Raw genomic sequence first — 18,772 nt, forward strand, 5'->3', positions numbered from 1 at the left:
TCCTGCCGTTGCTCTGACCAGTAGTAGTGTTCAAAAGTGTGCAGACATGGACCGCATTGAGATGCCGACAGGGTTGAAGGTCATCAGTCTCCGCATTACCCCCTGGCTAAGAAAGGTACCCTTCAGCAGAATAGGGAGTGGGAAGCAACTAAAAGAAAGCTTCGCGAGACGGTAGTAACATTGCGGTATTTTTCTGCTGATTTCACAATTCTAGTGGAGATGGTTCACCCACTTTGCTCAAATCAGTGGCCATCTCGTATCTTATGGAGGTAACGGGGCTTGATCAGTGGACAGAGAAAGCCTTTTTAGGAAATTGGTGAAGGCTTGTAGACATTGACTATAATCCGGGTATTAGGATTCAGCAAATCATTGGTGGCTAAAATACAGAAAATTTCCACCCAATCGACTCTCGGTTCCGATGAACTTGACCCACCCCCGTTAACTCATATGGGGCCAAGTTCAGCTTTACCGGATCTAAGCGTATCATGTCTCTTAATTTGCAAGACTGTGCTTTACATAATTCTCAAGTAAGTCTTCGGCAGATATTAGTTAACGCTGACAGTCATGAGCTACGGAGATATTTCCTCCACTTTGTGCTTTACGGCTATATCTATCAGGTTGACTGGGATATATATGTAGATATATCCCCCTTCACAGGAACTGTTTACTATCCATTAAATCCCCGTTCTCGACAGTCCAATCTGTAAGCTGACGACCTGGAACCAACATCCATCATGAAGTTACTAGGATACCTTGCTCTGTCTTCTCTCGTCCTTGCCGCAAATGCTGCTGACTGCACGGCACCAAACCAACAGTGGTTCAGCGACGCCGCTGTTCAAATGATGTGGTCAATCCGTGCCTGGGTCTGTCCCAACGCTTGGTCGCAATCGATTACAGCCGGCCCGGACGGTGGTTGGTGCGATGCTGGTGGCGGCGTGATCAGTGCATATTGGGGATCATGGACAATTGCTGGAATGCAATCTGAGCAACAATGCTGGGTATGTGAATCTGCTCCACTTTTGAAGGCCATAAGCACATGACGCGTTGACAATGGGAAAAAGGATATTACCGAGCAAATCATCAACCAGTGCATGTGGTATGATTTTGCTTCGACAAGCTACAATGGCGGAAGTTGGACATACGGAGGTACCTATGCTGGCGGATGGTTCTGGGCTGATACGAGCAAGACTTGTACCCATGCAGTGAAGAGAGATGCATCAATAGACAATGAGGGACCAACCAATTTCACCCTTGCAGATGGGACAACCAAGAAGGTGGATAAGCAGGTATGGTTGGACTTCACCGCGGAAGGTGTGAGGGTAGTCAGGGAGGAGACCTATGTCTGAAATTGCTAGGTCTCGCATTGTCAAAATTTCTTATTTAGAGACAGCCTACGCTTTCAAAAGACGAGTTTTGGTTGAATTGACCTGCCTCTTAATTGCCTAAAGATACACAAATTTCCTAACCAGTCAAACCCCTGTAGTATAACTGATCTCTCATGAAAAAGTATGCGTAGCTCAGCTGAAGGTCCATTATCCAGTTCAGGACTTATTTTCCTTTGAATATAATACATAGATAATGTGAGGCCGTGTACTAACATGAAAGGTCACTGATGCTGTTTCTTCTAGTCCCCGATACGCAGCATCCTCCATGGACCCGACCTCGAATATCAGCCTTGTTTCCAAGATAATTTTCGTGGACTTCTCAGAATAATCCTTCAAGTTAATGGCACGCTACAACAGATTTTCAGAAAAAAGGAGGGGTTACATATATATGAGTGGTCTCATAATCACCTTACTAAGGAGCAAGATGGGACTCAACCTGCCCTGGCTGTCGGGTTTTGTTCATGATGAGCCCCTTAAGAATTCCTTGAATTCGGACGAAGGCATCCTTCAGGTTCAAAAAGATTAAACAATGTTTAAGAATGGCCTTGTCCACGTGAAAGTGTTAGTAGACGGATCATTTTCCATTTCCGGTAGTAGTAAGTCTTCTCACACAGAACACGGCCGCAAAAAATGCGAGGGTAATATTAGTGTCTTCACTGTGGGTAATAGAAAGGTAGCGAACAGAGACATGCGAAGGAGGCGTCAAGCTGTTGAAGGCTGATTCGGTCTGAAGGAACTAAGCACATAGATTGTTTTATCGCTTAGCCTTTTGTTCGCAAGAAAAAATAGGAATTCGGTAACTAGCTTAGTTGCATCAAGGAGCCCAGTGCAGTCATACGGCCACGGCCTCTGCTTTTGGGGCCACAGGGACATCAGCACAGTCTACCTGCACAACCTGATGTTCAAATCCCCTTTCGGTCATCTCAATCACTAACGCACTCAACTGATGACCGTATAAACATGCGGAATCCAGTCCGATTGAATACCTGCCCAGCTGCAGACGACGCTTGGCATCGTGCCCGAAAATCACCGTAGTCCGGGCTGCCAGTTTCTCCTGCCACCGGTCCCATTCGGCAGCCCAACCTTCCTCGCCGGTTTCTTCAGTTGGTATGAAGGAATCTTCGACGCTCGGCGCGCGGAGGAGGCTGCGCATATGCATGACAGCATGGGGATCCTGGTCCTCAAGAGGAATACCGGGAGTGAGGCCGGCATGTACGACAACCAGAGTGTCGCCTATAGATGATGTTGGATGATGAGGTAACTTGATGCGCAAGATCAATGGTAGAGAGGCGAGCCAGTTGAGGTGGCATGTCGAGAGTGCATTGGCCGTGCTGTACGTTCCTGCGCTATGTCTCATGGAAATTCTGGTAGTGGCAGATGTGTTTTCTTCGGGGCTACCAGAAGGGACAGCATTGCTCAATAAATAAGCTCCTGGGTTCCCAGACAGCTTGGCAGGAGGGCTGGATAAGCCTCCGGCGTGCACTGGGCTATCCTCTCGTGCGTTGATTTCCATGGTAGCATCCAGAACTGCATTGTCGTGATTACCTCTCACTGCGCTGGCGCCAAGCTCAATGACCAGATCAATGACACCTGGGCTATCGGGCCCTTTGTTGACCAGATCACCAACCAGTATGAGATGATCCCCTCTGCCTTTGTCGAAGCTGACCTTGTCCAAAAGTGCCTCCAGAGACCTTTTCATCCCATGTACATCTCCTACAATAACTAAGCGTCGAGTGGCAGGCCCAGGTCCATGTTCAGGAGATGATGATGGGAGCTGCGGAATGAGATTACTCGGTAGGTCTGATATAAACGTAGTGATTGGGAATAACTTGTCAGTGGCTGTCGCAGGAGTCATTGTTATTTATGAAGATTACTTGAAGGGAAAGCAGAATAGATGAAGTGTGATCATGGATCAAGTCATGTGGGGTTCTTTTAAACGAGAAGAGGTTTACTCATCGGGTAAAGCGCCATCCAATTAGAACGAACAGGTTGTATATAGTGTTTTTACTGGAACAGATCAGATTGATTTATTTAGCAAACCATCTTATTGGAAAAATATTCTCAGTGCTGTTCATGTAAATATTACTATATTCAAGAATCCCGATTATGAGCTTCATCAGTTCGCCTTGTATAGCTACTATCATAGAAGTTCTCTAATACAAAACAGAAGAAGATAAAGCAACGCAAGAAATGCATTTAGATAAGGATGTTTGAGCTACAGTCCTCTAATTCCAGTTGTGATCTACCTTTATTTCCCCATGGACTTCCTCACATCCTCCTAACCAATCCCTACCTTTAACCCCCCCAAGCCTGAGGTAGGCACGGTATACTAATGGACCACCATTTCAGTAGAGCTCCAAGTACTCCATGGTAGGCTTATGTCCTTGAAGATATGACAATCACAGGAAAACAGCTCCAAAAGCCCAATATTGGACGCCAACGGTTTCAAAATATCGATTTTTATCCGGAGGATACAGCGAACTCTATCCAGACAGTATAGATCTTCCCTACTATAGGGATGGACAATCACTCCAGCATATTTCCTATGACACCTGTTATAATGCTCATACTTCCACCTCCCTGTATTCTGCTAATAATTAGTCTACGATAGAGAGTTAGTTTCAAGCACACAATTTGGTTGGGCTTAACACGAGTCTTGCCGAAAATAGTATCAGAATAGCATATTGCAAGTATTGTAGTGCGCTATTTGGGAGCTATAGTGAGGACAGCACACTAGCAGTATCTGTCCAATTAGCCTGAAAAGCATAAAGTAAGAAGTGTGATATACCAAAACCAGGAATATAATTTCCCTCTACATTGGTCATGGTCGCGTATAGCATGTGGGCGCTGCTGCTGACGGGTGTCAACCTACATGCGCCACCATATGAGCAATGGACAAATCCGCCCACGCTCGTCCCATTCAATGACTGCATGGTTGATGGAAAGCTGACATTCCTACCTCCGACTACAATCCAAAGTGGTGAAAGATCATATCGGATCCGGCAATATGCATGAGAAATTGAGAATGCTAAGGCACATGCTCTGCCAATTTAGGTGAATTTTGGAATATAATGTCCCGCTTACAACCTTCAAACGGCAAAGCACAACAGAGGTCCCTGCAACAAATATATGCACATAATATGCTGGAAGATCATTTTCTAAAATGTGCCCGAGCAGTCTCAGCCTCCCAGCAGCAACCTTATTGGACAGGTCCTAGATTATGGCCAAAGCCAGTCAGTCCATTTCGAAGATATTTATATCAGCACACCAACGTAAACATATGATAACGAAGTTAAGTGTCTAATTTTTTCTTTCTGAATATGCGCAGTTGTTCAGATAACATGTCAATCAGCTCCAATGCATGGCAATCGAGCCCGTTCGGCTAACCCCACCGCTACAAGGTGTTAGTATATCTACCGAAGAGATACATGAGACTTTTGACCTTCTAATCCCTCAATGTTGAATCCGCTCTATTAGGAGCCTAGAAAATGGAGCTTCATTTAACAATCGAGGCATTAGCTTGGTTGATCTCGGGATGGATCTGGCCAAACCCATCACCTCCCTTCGGGAATTTCTCTTTTTGAAGCTCGAGGCACGACTGAAAGTCCTGAACGAAGACGATGTGTTCATTCCTAACAGGGGGTTAACTGATATCATCATAAAAGCAATTAATTCAGAATCGGATCATCTCTCTATATTGAGCGGTGGAAATCAACTGGATCGGTTTGTTTTTACTCGCACCGACCTGTCTCCCCGAAACATTCTGGTCTCGGAAGATCCCCCGCAAATAACTGGCATACTGGATTTTGGATTCTCTGGCTTCTTTCCCGTTCTCGAAGAGTATCAAGGGAACTGGGGTGGAGACGATGGAGACTGGACAAAGTTTGCCTACAGAGCTTTTCTTGAGCGCCTTGACAAGAACGGCGTCGCAACACCGCTACAGGGCGACACGAAAGTACTCTGGGAAAATCTTTTATGTATTTTTCATACTGGAGACGTATATTGCTCCATGGTGACTAGAACAAAGAGGAGCGGGGGATGTGAGTTCGGAGCTGGCGCACGCGTCGCGACATATAATGGCAGCAGTCCATGAAATTTGTCCTTCAATAGAAACTCTCCGGGCACCAGAACAACTTCAATTGGTTGGTCCTCCTTTTTCATAAAATAGGCAGCTTATGGTGGATTAGCAACTAGATATTGATAAGGGAGATGAAAGCCTCAGGCCTCAAGAATATCGAGAAGCCCCAATAGAAAGTATAAGCGGAATGTTGGCACAGCGATCTCTGTACTGTCATTAGCGAAGATAAACTTGTCCTTGTACCACCAGATACCAGGCATGTGGACAATACATCGCAGCATAGTGCACAGTCACCATACTGGATCCATCGATCGAAGGAGTCGTGGCAGCATCGTGCCTGAAATGTCATAGGAAGGTCCAGCGGATGCAAGAGAAGACCGAACAAGCTCCAACTTGAAATGCTGACGGCCACACGTACATAATACCCTGGAAGTTAACGTAATCGGTAAACGAGCTGCGCACGCAAACGGGCTGCGCACTCCACGCGTTTTCAACGCGCCTCAATTTCTTAGGTGATCGAAACACCAGCCATACCACCAAAAATGCCTAAATCATCAAAATCACGCCTTGAACAGGAAGGCCGAATCCTACTGGCCATATCGGCCCTAAAAAAAATGAATTCAGTAGCCTTAGAAAGGCAGCCGATATATTTAATCTACCTGAATCTACCCTACGCAGTCGCCTAAAAGGAACCTCTTTTAGAGGCGAGCAACGCGCCAATGGTCATAAATTGACTACTAGTAAAGAGGAATCGCTTAAAGAATGGATTCTATCACTAGATAGACGTGGAGCACCTCCTCGGCCTGCACATGTTCGAGAAATGGCCAATATCCTACTCTCAAAGCATGATACTACATCTCCCCCTGCTACTGTAGGGGAGAAATGGATATATAACTTTACCAGGCGTACACCTGAGCTTAAAACCTGCTTTGCACGTCGCTACAACTATTAACGTGCTAAAGTAGAGGATCCAAAGGTTCTAGGTGCTCGGTTTGAGCAGGTAAATGAGGCTATTCAGAAGTACGGCATAGCTTTAAGTGATATATATAATTTCAATGAAATAGGCTTTGCAATGGGCCTAATTGCTGCAGCCAAAGTTATTACTAGGTCTGATATGCCAGGCAAGCCATTTTTATTGCAGCCAGGGAACAGGGAATGGGTTACTGCCATAGAATGTATATATTCTAATGGATGGGCTCTACCTCCCTGCATTATTTTCAAAGGCAAGATGCACATGGAGGCCTGGTATGAGGATAATAAGGTTCCTTCTAATTGGAGGATTGAGGTTAGTCCTAATGGCTGGACAAGCAATGAGATTGGCCTACATTGGCTGCCGAATCATTTTATACCTCTTACTACCGGCCGATCTATAGGGAAATACCGTTTACTTATTCTAGATGGCCACGATAGTCATCTAACACCTCAGTTTGATCAAGTCTGCGCAGAAAATGTTACCACTATTATCTTTAAGGGAAAGGATTATATAGAGAAATAGTTTAATAAAATAAGAATTCCTGGTGACTGGAGAATTAAATTAAGTGTTAATAGATAGACTACTGATAAGATTAGTCTTTACTGGCTTTAAAAAGTCTTTATTCTAGCTATAAATAAATATATAACAGGAGAATATCAACTACTAGTTCTGGATAGCTATAGAAGCTATCTTATACCTGAATTTAACTGTACCTGTAAGAAAAATAATATTATCTCTATTTATATGCCTGTTTATTTTTCTTATCTTCTGCAGTCTCTTGATATTAGTTGTTTTGGCCCTTTAAAAAATGTATACAGCAAGCTTATAAAGCAGAAAGGGCGCTTGGGATATAACTATATTAATATGCTAGATTTCTTAAAGATATATCCAGCAGCTCAAGAAATAGTATTCACTAAGAAAAATATTCAAAGCAGATTTAAAGCAACTAGATTAGTTTCTGACAGACTTTGCGAGCAATACTACCGTTCGGCTACAAAAAGGTGCCATGACATCTAATTGTACCTTCAGGTAGATTATAAGTGCTCAGTCCAACAGTTTCTTAATCTATATACTATACTAGAAAAGTTAAATATCAGGCTTTTAATACCTATCCCCTTATTAAGCAGAGAAGATACTTTAATCCCTTTCTTCCAGCTCTATGCGCCTTATACAGTCTGCCAAGTATATTAAAAGGCTTTCTCAATTAAGAAACTTCTAAAGAAAGGATTTACAAGTTCTTTATATCTCTCTAAGCAAGCACTAGACAAATTTATAAAGAAATATAAGTTAGCTATCTATAATACTAGCATGCTAGTACAGGAAAATTCTGATCTCCGAGTAGCCGTTAAGAATAACAGATAAAAAAAGAGTTATTCTAAACGCTAAATAACTACTATAACTGGCCTGTCAGTTTAGGAAGCTAGATATCTTATATTATTAAGAAATGATCAATTAAAGGTATATAGTGATAATTCTGGGCCACCTGGCAATTCTACTTGTCAAACTTTAGATAGACCAAAACATGCTCCACCAATATATTAAGACTGTCATGTAAAGAGTATACTAGAACTAGATGTCCTAATCATCAGAATATTTAGTTTATTTAATTTAAATTGCTTTTGATTGTTGTAAAGAGCTTTAAACTTGAGCAAGCACGAGTTCTTGGTTGAAAACTACGGATTGCCCGGGAACTACGGAACGCCCGGGAATTACATTAATATGCAGCCCCCCGAGATACCCTCGGGTATACAAACCTGGTCTACCAAAGGCTGTTCGCTATCATAATGCCGAGTGACAAGTAAATTCCATGCCCCGGTTAATATCAAGTAACTAAGATAATACAGCACCTCTCTGTATTATCGGTATCAGAGACACCTTTCAAGAATAATCTAGGAACTATAGATGGATCCAACCTTCTGGACGAATCCATAGCTGCCAAAGGTTGAATCAAGGTCTAAATATCTTAAAGATAGATCCATTAGTAAGATCTAAAGAGATAAGAGACATGTTCTTTACGATCTTTCTAGACACTATACTAGTACTTCTAGATGAGAAAAGCTCTAGAATGGCCTACTACTCTCTATACTAGCCTATTAATGTGGTATTGGTGGTCCTAAGTGCTAAATCTATCATACAGAGATTCCATGGTGTTGTGGTCAGATCATGTGGTTGCCGCCTTAGCTCCCTATAGTCTCTGACAGATTCCATATACTCGTCTCATGGCCGAACCTCGAAATTGTATTTATTGGTGATTTGAGCCGTTGGGTACTGTGACGGTTACTCTATTACAGTATTACAGAAGTAATGCCGGCTTATCATAGATGGCGCTATGGGAGAGAAGACCGGTAGTGTGCCAGACACTCAAACTCTACAGAATAGTCTAATAACACAACGGCAAACACACATCGCCCCTAGAAGAAAGGCCGAAAGCATGGATTTACGTTGCGTAGAGGCATTTTGCCTTCCACCGAGACAGTTGCCGATCCTTGGGCTATGCGCACTTTGCCAATTCGGGAATATTTATCGTATTGGGGCTATGTGTGCCTTTCGCCCGAGCTTTACAGTGTTAGGCTTTTCTCGACGGCTTGAAAACCCAGCACTGAAAGACTACCACCAGTTACGGTTATGGCGTACCGGTGCTCAGCGAAAGAATTTTCGGTTTGGAAGAGCTCGTGAGTGGGCCTCTACAACCACTCTTTTTTGACCTTCCAAAAAGTACGGAGTTCGCCAAAGAGAAGGACTCTGTTAATGTGCCAACCCGGCACCCATATAAGAGCGAAGATTTACTCCTAAAAGGACCGAGATGTTCCACGGTCGCGAGAGGATGTCTAGCGACTTCAGGGCCAGGCATTGCAGCCAAAGTGCCCTGTTTCCTCGGCGGAATAAACTACCTAGTATCAAACAGGCCCAGATCAAGTGTAGGCCTGCGGTTGCCTTAACTTCTGCTCATGTGCTGTGGTTTCCGTCAGTCTGATACAATACAGAATTATTTCTGTATAGGAAGTTCTGCTACTTACGATTGAGCCTTGATCCACAGCGACGTGGGCGACGTTATACATGGGACTATATGCTCCGATGGTCTAAAACAGATTAAAAAAATAAAAAATTCAAATAAAAATTATTACTAGTCTGATCCAAAGGCACTATCATCCTGACGAAGAGCAGTAGATTTGTATACCAGCCTTCCTGTAATTAGCATCCTTCTTGCTGACCGATATAGTAACGGACATGGACGTTCTTGGACGTCCAAGGAGGCCTGGAGGCGGTAACAGCCCCACCACTTGGATATGGACGCACATCGCTCTTGCGCACCAAATAGGGAATAGTGCCGAAGGGTGGTTCCCCTCCGGCATCGGCTGTGTACCAGTAAACGCACTGGTAGAATCTTTAGAATTTCGTGAAGCAAACGGGGGTGACTCGGGAGGAGGCTTCATTTTCCGAGATTCCTCCAAGGACCCTTTCGTGAATGTCCGTACCGGCCCACCCTTCTAGGTATGTAACAGCGATGAGCTACTAAGGTGAAGGTGAAAAGGGGGTCCTTGCTATGGATAAAAGAGCTGCGAGTCAGTAGCCTCTGTCTTGAAACTTATAAGTGGCCCAGGAATTTGATAGCATAGAACCTAGCTTTAACCGGGGAGCCCATGCTCGATTCTATCTCCTGCATCTAACTGTAAAGTACCTACTACGTGTCTAGGCTGAACAATGGAATCGTCGAAAATGCGGTATTAGAAAGACGTCTCCGAGTAGAGGTGGTATCAATATAAATATACATTCATCTATGAAAGATCCTGTACAGGGACTATGTATAGCGTGATCTGGGCAATTTGAGTCCCTAATTACGGGGAAGCTATGGCTGAAGGGTGCTCTTCCAGCGTTGGAGCTCACAGGGGAGATCTATTCACCAAACGTGTCTTAGGATGGCCAATACCCATTTCTAAGGTCTGCGAGCGTGCTCTGATACATCGCGTCTACCTCCTCTAGCTTACCCTAAACGAAGTATGGAAGACGGATTATTAACAGTATCAAGGTAAATAAGATTTCCCTAATGTACAGGTCTCTGCTCATACAATCACGTAGTATTTAGGATATTTTCATCAATAGAATTCGAGTGGCTTGTTGAGTGAACCAGTACACTGAAAGTGTCCAATATGATGTGCAATCATTGTTCATATTCAAATATATTTAAGTGCCAATAAACCTTGGTGGCAAACTATATAGTACAAGTGGTCTGCCCACTCAAGAGAAAAGCGCAATATTGGAATCAGAAGATGCCATATAGATTGCTTTGATGACTAGTGAGACTGATGGAAGATTGTAATGGAAGATTGAGAGGTTGCCAGATATGTGTAGCTGGAAGGATGACACAACTAGAACAAATAATAGATTGGATGTAAGACAGTGGACTACCTCGGACAACGCTCTTGGGATAGCCCACATCCTACGCCACAGAAATTTAGGCATTATATTGTGCCATTCATGCTGCGTCGCCTTTGTCGGTGGAGCGAGCCTGTTTCTATTTCCTTGGAGATCCATTTATTCTTTTACACCGCAGCCTAGATACTTCTACGTACGTTATACGACTGCTAATAATACAGAAGCATCTGCACAACAACTTACATATGTACCTTGGGATGGACGCAAGTGTCCACAGTGTTTCAAAACAAAACAACTGACTAGAAGACACTCTTATCACCTAAAGCGTAATAGACCACTGCCAAGAAGGCGACAACATTGAGGGATATCCAGTAAATATATCAATACCCTTTCCATAACAAGTAACCGCAACTTCAAAAATAACGGAGAACCCTATCTTCCCTCCAAAGAGGAGCGACTTCGGGGCAATTTTTATGTAATAGGGAGACTGCATCTTCTCATTTGCTGTTTTCGATGCCGACTTTTAAGATCACAAGAACGCCACGGCCCTTGACTAGGTCTAATCTGTGAGTTCGGCTCGTTAGCGTAGTTCGTTCTTGTACATATGCACACTAATTGAGATGTTTCTCCGGAGCTTTCCCGAGTAAACGTGAAGAACATGGAGATAGTTTGCCTCCCCCGCTCTCTGTTTCCCGCCTATCCTATATCAGTCAAACGAAAGAATGATATATAACAAGACGGTACCATCCCACTGATCGAGCATCCTGTGTAATATCCAACGCCCAGAACTCGTTCATAGATTTAATTTAATCGCTTTTTTGTGCCCTCGGGTCTTTATGATGGGTCTCTTTCTGCACCATGCTCTGCTCCTGGGCTTAGCTGCAGGCCAGGCTGCAGCCACCCGGAATTATACTGAGCGCTACCGCCCTCAGTATCATTTCACCCCAGAGAAGAACTGGATAAATGATCCTAATGGACTGCTCTTTTATAACAACCTCTATCACATGTTTTATCAGTACAACCCTAATGGCACGGAATGGGGTGCCCTGTCCTGGGGCCATGCAACTAGCACCGATTTGAGCCACTGGGAGCATCAGCCAGTTGCGCTTCTTGCACGGGGATATCCAGGCGAGATTACAGAGATGTACTTTTCCGGCTCTGCAGTTGCCGATGTGAATAACACAAGCGGCTTTGGTACGGACGGGAAAGTACCCTTAGTGGCAATCTATACATCTTTTGTGGGTGAATCCGAGCCCTACCTTTTTCTGATTTACTGCTAACGAATGTGTTAGTACCCCCAAGCACAACGTCTACCCAGTGGAAAATATGTCCGCGAGAATCAGCAGTCACAATCAATCGCCTACAGTCTTGATGAAGGCCTGACATGGACTAGGTGGGATGCTGGTAATCCTGTCATCCTTGACCCACCAGTCCCTTACGAAGATGAGTATAAGGAGTTCCGAGATCCCTTTGTATTCTGGAATGGACCAACACAGAAGTGGGTTGGACTGGTGGCTATATCCAAACAGCATAAGATCGCTATCTATACATCCGACAACCTGAAAGATTGGACGTATGTGAGTGAGTTTGGTCCCTTCAATGCTGTTGGTGGTGTCTGGGAATGTCCCAACCTTTTCCCTCTACCACTTGATGGCGATAATTCAAATGTGAAATGGATTGCACAGATCTCACTCAATCCGGGTGGGCCGCCTGGTACCATCGGATCAGGCACCCAGTATACTGTGGGAAGCTTCGACGGTATTACTTTCACTCCGGATGCAGAGAATATCTACCCAGATGTCACACCGCCGCCGGCTGATAGCGTAATCTTTGAGGATTTTGAAGGCACCGGTGACTTTAATGCACTTGGCTGGACTGCTACAGGTGGTCTGATAGGAGCGTCACCAGCCGAAGGAGCTATTGGCGACCAACAAATCGTGAGCGGATATATGGGCCGTCGCCTCCTGAACACTTTTTTGGATGGAGACAGTACTACTGGAACACTTACCTCCCCTTCCTTTACAATTTCGCACCGGTATATTAATTTCCTTATTGGTGGAGGCTACAGCAGAAGCCAAACATCCGTGAATCTTAAAATTGATGGGCAGGTAGTACGGACAGCTACAGGCCACAACAGTGAAAGCCTAGTCTGGCATGGGTGGGATGTCAGCGCCTTGACGGGGCAGACTGCCACTATTGAGGTTATTGACAGTGCGGATGGGGGATGGGGACATATCAACATCGATGAAATCTCATTCTCAAATACATTGGCACGAAGTCAGATCGCAAATTGGCTGGATTACGGTCCTGACTTTTACGCGGCCACCAGCTTTAATGGGCTTCTCCAGGACGAGCGAATTGATGTGGCGTGGATGAGCAACTGGCAATACGCCGCTGCCACACCTGAAGAGGTTTGGAAGGGTGCTTACGCTCTTCCGCGAAAACTTTCTCTAAGAACTATCAACCAGAAGCCCATGCTGGTGCACGAGCCCATGGGTGACTGGGCTGACCTGATCCAACAGGATGGCTATTCCAAGGCTTGGGATAAAGTACCCGAAGGGACTACGGCACTGGCTGTTTCGGGCCAAACGATGGAGATCAATCTAAGCTTCCCTGACCGGGAGGCAGCACCCGATGAAGTGGCCCGATTTGGCGTCATTGCGTTAGCGATGTCTGATCTGAGCGAACAGGTACAGGTCGGCTATGACTTCGCAAGCAAACAACTGTTTATTGATCGGACAAAGTCGGGCAATGTAACATTCGACGCAACATTTCCGGAAGTGTATTATGCGCCGCACTCCGCGGATAGAGACGGGAATATCAACATGCGCATCTTCGTGGACTGGTCTTCTGTTGAGCTATTTGGGGGGGATGGTGAAACTAGTATAACTGCCCGGGTGTTCCCGACTGAGAACGCGACTCATTCTCATATATTCTCCTTCGGTGGAGGAACTGAGAACGTAAAGATTCGTGTGAGAAACATTGAGTCGGTGTGGGCCTAAAATGGAGATGATGGAACCAGGAAAATGATGAACTATGGCAAGACGTGGGGGTGGCCCAGAAGACCCCACCACGTCCGAGGCATGAATTCTGAATACCAGATATTACGCTACGATACATGCCACCCACAGTGTACATAGAACTTTTAGCAGCTTAGAAATCCCACTCCTCTAAGTCCCATTAGCTCTTTTCCCAAATCCTTCCGTAGAATTGTAGGAATATGCTAAGCCTGGTTGTGATGGTGTTAGCCAAATCTTTTTCTGTCAAAACTAGGATTAGTAGGGCTCGGTGGGGAAACCTCTATCGTTAGTGTACGAATACGGGATGATATGGTACGCTTTAGTTCACGGCTTTTCTCAGAGAAGTAAGAAATCGTTCTCGATCTTAACGGGCCCGTTGCTCGGATCCGGTCCAAGATCTGAAGAGGGGGCGGTGCCTTGCCGATTAAGTCATTTTGCTAGGTTAGTCAGTCTGATTATCGCCACAGCTCCCACCGTACGGCATTTGGCTTGACAAAACGTAGGAGACTTATAGAATAGGAAAATAATATCTATGTAACTTATCAGCCATTGCCGTTTATCTACCGTGAGAGACAACTGTGGTTGACATTCCTAGCATCTTGCATCTAGGGAATCAAAGGTTCTACAAGGCCTGCGTCCTAACTAGTATGATTTGTTCTAGAGCTTCAATTTGCAGATATCGATCATTTCCATAGCCGGTGCAACCTCAGAAGCCCTCGCAGCTTCCGATTGGGAGGTGTAGCAGAGAGGATTATCTCGTTAAGTGAAGTCTCATCTTGTTATTAAAAAGTTTCCTGAACAATATTCAAGCGCCGACACAAGGTTCGATGGGAGGTCTTAGAAAAACGCAAGGCTCGCGGGGTGTCCAGGAAAGTAGGCTTGGAACATCATGATAGTGGGGTAGAGGAGCGCATGTTGACATTCAGATTCGTAGGTGGGGAAGGATGTGATGACTGCTCATTCATAAATAGCTATTCTCCATAGAAAGCTAGATATGGTAGCATTTCCAACTAGATCCAACTATGGGGGGAGAAACACTATCATACAAGGATTGTGTTGTGGGAAGTAGGCCTGCCTAACCACGTGGCATACAGGTCATCACAAAGGAAGGCCGATTCTACCATGCTTCTAATGGCAAGTGAGGGTGTTGTCACAGTGCAAGAACGCATCACAGTGAGCCCTCATCACGATATACATGTGAGTCGTGGTATAATATTAACCACAGCAGTCGCGGTCGAACAGCAGGAAGGTTGGTTATCTTAGATGGCCTTTGATGTATATAATGAGCTCCGTTTTACTCTAGAGTAGACCTGACACAATGCAGTGCTTCTCAATATAATGTAACTTTATATACATTTATTATAGTCACATATAGTTTGTATGTGAAATTGTCGGTGGAATTGAAGCCATATGATTTGATATCTGATCAAGCGTATATCTTTGGAAGCTTCATGACCTCGCTATTCTAGATAGTTAGGCAAATTATTTTATTTTTTCTATCACTCCCTATAGAGAGCCAAGACACGTTAAATGTGCCTGGAAATTCGTATCTCACCGACTCGAGTGACTGCCCGTCATCATGACCTGCCGTCACTGGCCACGTACCACCATGCTCTCCTAGTTCAACGTTCGATAACAAAACAGAGACCGAGAGGTAAACATACCACGCAGCCAGAACATAATATGTTCTTCGTGAACATATTAAGAATTCCTAATGGAATTGCTATAGGTATTACACCCCCTTCCTGAATAGTTTTGGATGGAAAGAAGGCGCGTCTGGATTTCATTACTCGACTCAGGGCGTCCTTTGTCAATTGCTCATAGCCACAATGTGTTACAGCCATGGCTGCAAGTGTACATTGTTATAATGATTGGGCAATTGCGTAGTCTTTGCGGATAGAAGTCTGCTCGGGTGGTGAAAGTTGAAGAGCACCATCTGCACGAACATCAGGACGCCGTCAAATACGTAGAGAAATACCTCGTGCCGAAGTAGGTAGCCATTATTTCCCTGGATATACTCAACAACTCGAAAAACTGATCGGGCCATGATGAGGATGCAGGCGGCGTACAATATAGCGAGATGCTTCTGCCATGCAAGCCCAGGTACAGCCAGGCGAGCAGTAACCATGTTTCGCATGCGCCAGTTGAAAATGGTCGCCGTGATAATGAAAAGACCGAAAAAGGCGACCTGGACAAACAAGCCAGCTATCACGACATCTTCGCCTAGTCTCATACCATTCACTCCGGTAACCATGAGGCCAGCACCTGATAGGTATGTCAAATCGGCCCAAGCAGCACGCGGGGGAAATGCTCCAAGGGATATAGCTTACCGGCGGCTTGCACAACGAACGACAAGACATCTCCAGAGACAAAGAATCTGGTTAGCCAATGCGGTCTCACAATGGCAAATTCAGGATGATTCGTGATTATAATAAGCCTTCCAAGGACCATGTATATGGAAGCAGCAAATAGGGCAGGAGCAACAAGGAGAAGGAGGCTTTGGAGTACATAAGGCCCCAAAGTCCAATTTGGTGTCTCGTAATGTCCAAGCGCACGGCCAATGTAGCCAACACACTCAACTAATAGGATAACATTAGCGCCTTTCTTCTCAACCCATCTCTCTCCTTCTCAGGGTTACCGAGATGCTGGGCACGGTAACGGATCTCTCACAGAAGCCGCCTATCACAAAGGGAATGAAACACCAGGTTCGTGTGCGCAGCGCTTGATACGTGTGGAACAGGGAGCTTATGCCGAAAAGAATGGTGAATATAATGGCTGCAGGTAGAGAAGGATCGTAGTGATAGTATGTCCAACTAGAGTCATCGGTCGACATGATGGACGTCTTTAGAATGCTGGGTCCGAGGAGGCTTGTATATAGCCCTGGCGGAAATAATTTTGCAGCTGCCTCCCCTTAAGTCTGTGCGGGATAGAGAGGGATCTTCAAGCTGCACAAATCAGAGCAATAAGAAATGGGCTGGATAGTTTCTCTGCACAGCCAAACAGTGCCTCTCGTACTCGTACCTGTCTGGAGGGCCGATCTAGCGCCCTTCATGGGCTTTTGTTCTTTTATAGATATGAGGCATTGTATGCATTGTATGGTTGGTTGAGACTAATTTTGGGGCTAGGAATGTTTCTACACTTTATTTGAAAGATATGGGTAAATATTTGCTTTTTTTGCATGATATCTTCCCTGTTAGCTATCGGCTTTTTAAGAATGGACTTGGCTTTGGCTGGCTATGCTGGCGCAGATATGGTGGGAGTTTTCACCTTCGTAGATCGCACCGGTAAAAGCGTCGCCCCGTATACGGTCCTCCGCTCGGCGTGGGCTCCAAGTCGGGGGTAGGTGGAACTACGTTACGCGCAAGTACATCGTGGCAGAGCATGTAATGGTATGTATATTCTCACGTCGGACTTCCTACAGGCCATCGGGCAGCGCAGTGGCATTATGCTACCTTGTCGACCCCCTGTCGATCGACTAAGCCTTGTTATTGAAATACTGAATATTACGGTATCGTATTCGTATTAGACTTTCTGCGGGACTCTCCGTGTAATTACTCGGATATACCCATGAATCATGAATCGCGTTAAACTACTCTGAGAACGGAGTCATGTCTGACTTGCTAGTCGTGCCCAGACCTTGGCTCCGTCTTGTTAATCCTCGTTCAATCACTAGTCCGGTCCGTCACCGGCGATTAGGTCCATGGGCTCCGGCGACGAATATTCGGCGTCACCTCCTGAACAAACTAGGAAAAGTATAACTGTGCCACCCCCACGTTATTCGACGTTATCCCGTCTTTTACGCTATAGGCTATTACGCTAGGTAATCACCTTATGTATGGTTCACTACATACAGTCATAGTGCCACCTCGAAACAGAGGTATGCTGTAGAAGACATAGGCCAGTTATGTTTCCACCAACAAAATCAATATTCGCTCAGATGTGATAGTCGTGGTCCAAGCTTCATACAGCAGTACGCTTATATATATGCATACCTTCATCCGTGGCGCCAACGTGACAGTTCGGGAAGAACAGTTACACGTCAACCGTCTCTGAATATGGGACCTCGAGAAGAAAAGTCTCAGGCCTTGATTGGGAAGGCCACGGCTTTTAAGAACACCCCCTGGTGTGATCAATACGAGCGAATGATATCTGGGATGATGTAAATGCTTTCATCTAAAATAAGATGGAACACTCGATGGGCGGAGTCGCGTCTTCCATACACCGCGCTGATCCATGGCCAGGTATAATCCCTTTGACCACCAACTGACAGAAGCTCGTTTCCGCGCCCGAAGACTCCTATCAAAGTATAATAGTGCTCCCATATCAGACGAGATGACGCCAGAGTATCTCAAAGCCGACCGGGACGCCATCCTCAGCCAACTCCTTGGTTCTGTCGGATCCAATGTCTATCTTGAACCCCCCATCTTTGTCGATTACGGCTGCAATATCAGCGTCGGTGACAACTTCTACGCTAATTTCCAGTAAGTCCGCTAGCGTCCTTTGGTCCGAATATACTAACCCGACCGGGCCTATAGTGCGACAATGCTCGACTGCTCTCTTATAACAATAGGTGATAGGGTTTCCTTCGGTCCGAACGTGAGTATCCTAGCCGCCACGCATGAAACAAACGTACAATCGCGTCGGGAGGGATTGGAGTTTGCACTTGAGGTCTCGATCGGCAACGACTGCTGGATCGGGGGTGGAGTCACTATACTGGCAGGCGTGAATATTGGAGAAGGGTGCACAATTGGAGCCGGCGCGGTGGTCACGAAAGATATTCCCCCGTTCAGTGTTGCCGTTGGGAGCCCCGCGCGGATTATAAAGCGAGCCGAGCCTGCTGCAGCAAGTTCCACCTAGAGGTAGCGTCCGATACACCCATTCTCACCTAGGTGGGTGCTAAATCTGAACTTGGCAGATAGGGGTGATATATCATGGCCTTCCA

General features: G+C 45.4%; 6 protein-coding genes across 6 annotated transcripts; 4 read left to right on the top strand and 2 right to left on the bottom strand.

Annotated features, from left to right (window-relative positions):
• Positions 1–561: 561 nt before the first annotated feature.
• Positions 562–1,346, top strand: BDW43DRAFT_323759 (uncharacterized protein; the record flags this gene model as incomplete). The annotated part of the gene is made up of 2 exons (XM_032049820.1): positions 562–998; positions 1,062–1,346. Exons 1-2 carry the CDS (start codon positions 735–737, stop codon positions 1,344–1,346), a joined length of 549 nt encoding a protein of 182 aa, XP_031903536.1. The 5' UTR covers positions 562–734.
• A 479-nt stretch (positions 1,347–1,825) lies between these two features.
• On the bottom strand, positions 1,826–3,241 carry BDW43DRAFT_242381 (metallophosphoesterase family protein; the record flags this gene model as incomplete). Its single annotated transcript, XM_032039690.1, has 2 exons — positions 1,826–1,929; positions 1,996–3,241. A coding segment is annotated over one exon (1,024 nt), but the record flags the coding sequence as incomplete, so codon positions are not given.
• A 1,679-nt stretch (positions 3,242–4,920) lies between these two features.
• BDW43DRAFT_308377 (uncharacterized protein) lies at positions 4,921–5,429 on the top strand (the record flags this gene model as incomplete). The annotated part of the gene is made up of 2 exons (XM_032046495.1): positions 4,921–5,340; positions 5,406–5,429. 2 exons carry the CDS (start codon positions 4,921–4,923, stop codon positions 5,427–5,429), a joined length of 444 nt encoding a protein of 147 aa, XP_031903538.1.
• A 6,121-nt stretch (positions 5,430–11,550) lies between these two features.
• BDW43DRAFT_267487 (glycoside hydrolase family 32 protein) lies at positions 11,551–13,993 on the top strand. Its single transcript, XM_032041004.1, has 2 exons — positions 11,551–12,048; positions 12,103–13,993. Exons 1-2 carry the CDS (start codon positions 11,647–11,649, stop codon positions 13,810–13,812), a joined length of 2,112 nt encoding a protein of 703 aa, XP_031903539.1. The 5' UTR covers positions 11,551–11,646; the 3' UTR covers positions 13,813–13,993.
• Positions 13,994–15,664: 1,671 nt separating this feature from the next.
• Positions 15,665–16,681, bottom strand: BDW43DRAFT_323762 (RTA1 domain-containing protein; the record flags this gene model as incomplete). The annotated part of the gene is made up of 3 exons (XM_032049821.1): positions 16,501–16,681; positions 16,161–16,409; positions 15,665–16,095 (listed from the first exon to the last, which is right to left on the bottom strand). Exons 1-3 carry the CDS (start codon positions 16,661–16,663, stop codon positions 15,665–15,667), a joined length of 843 nt encoding a protein of 280 aa, XP_031903540.1. The 5' UTR covers positions 16,664–16,681.
• A 1,058-nt stretch (positions 16,682–17,739) lies between these two features.
• BDW43DRAFT_242422 (maltose acetyltransferase-domain-containing protein) lies at positions 17,740–18,546 on the top strand. Its single transcript, XM_032039691.1, has 3 exons — positions 17,740–17,800; positions 17,858–17,989; positions 18,072–18,546. The coding sequence occupies exons 2-3, from the start codon at positions 17,886–17,888 to the stop codon at positions 18,313–18,315; spliced, it is 348 nt and encodes a 115-aa protein (XP_031903541.1). The 5' UTR covers positions 17,740–17,800; positions 17,858–17,885; the 3' UTR covers positions 18,316–18,546.
• Positions 18,547–18,772: the final 226 nt, after the last annotated feature.

This window comes from Aspergillus alliaceus (genome assembly GCF_009176365.1).
Source record: "Aspergillus alliaceus strain CBS 536.65 unplaced genomic scaffold BDW43scaffold_8, whole genome shotgun sequence".
NCBI classification, from domain to species: domain Eukaryota; kingdom Fungi; phylum Ascomycota; class Eurotiomycetes; order Eurotiales; family Aspergillaceae; genus Aspergillus; species Aspergillus alliaceus.

Coding starts and splice junctions, on each gene's coding strand:
- BDW43DRAFT_267487 (XM_032041004.1), top strand. CDS start 11,647: ATGATGGGTCTCTTTCTGCACCATGCTCTGCTCCTGGGCTTAGCTGCA. Junction 12,049..12,102: donor TGGCAATCTATACATCTTTT/GTGGGTGAATCC, acceptor CGAATGTGTTAG/TACCCCCAAGCACAACGTCT.
- BDW43DRAFT_242422 (XM_032039691.1), top strand. CDS start 17,886: ATGGGACCTCGAGAAGAAAAGTCTCAGGCCTTGATTGGGAAGGCCACG. Junction 17,990..18,071: donor CGAATGATATCTGGGATGAT/GTAAATGCTTTC, acceptor ATCCATGGCCAG/GTATAATCCCTTTGACCACC.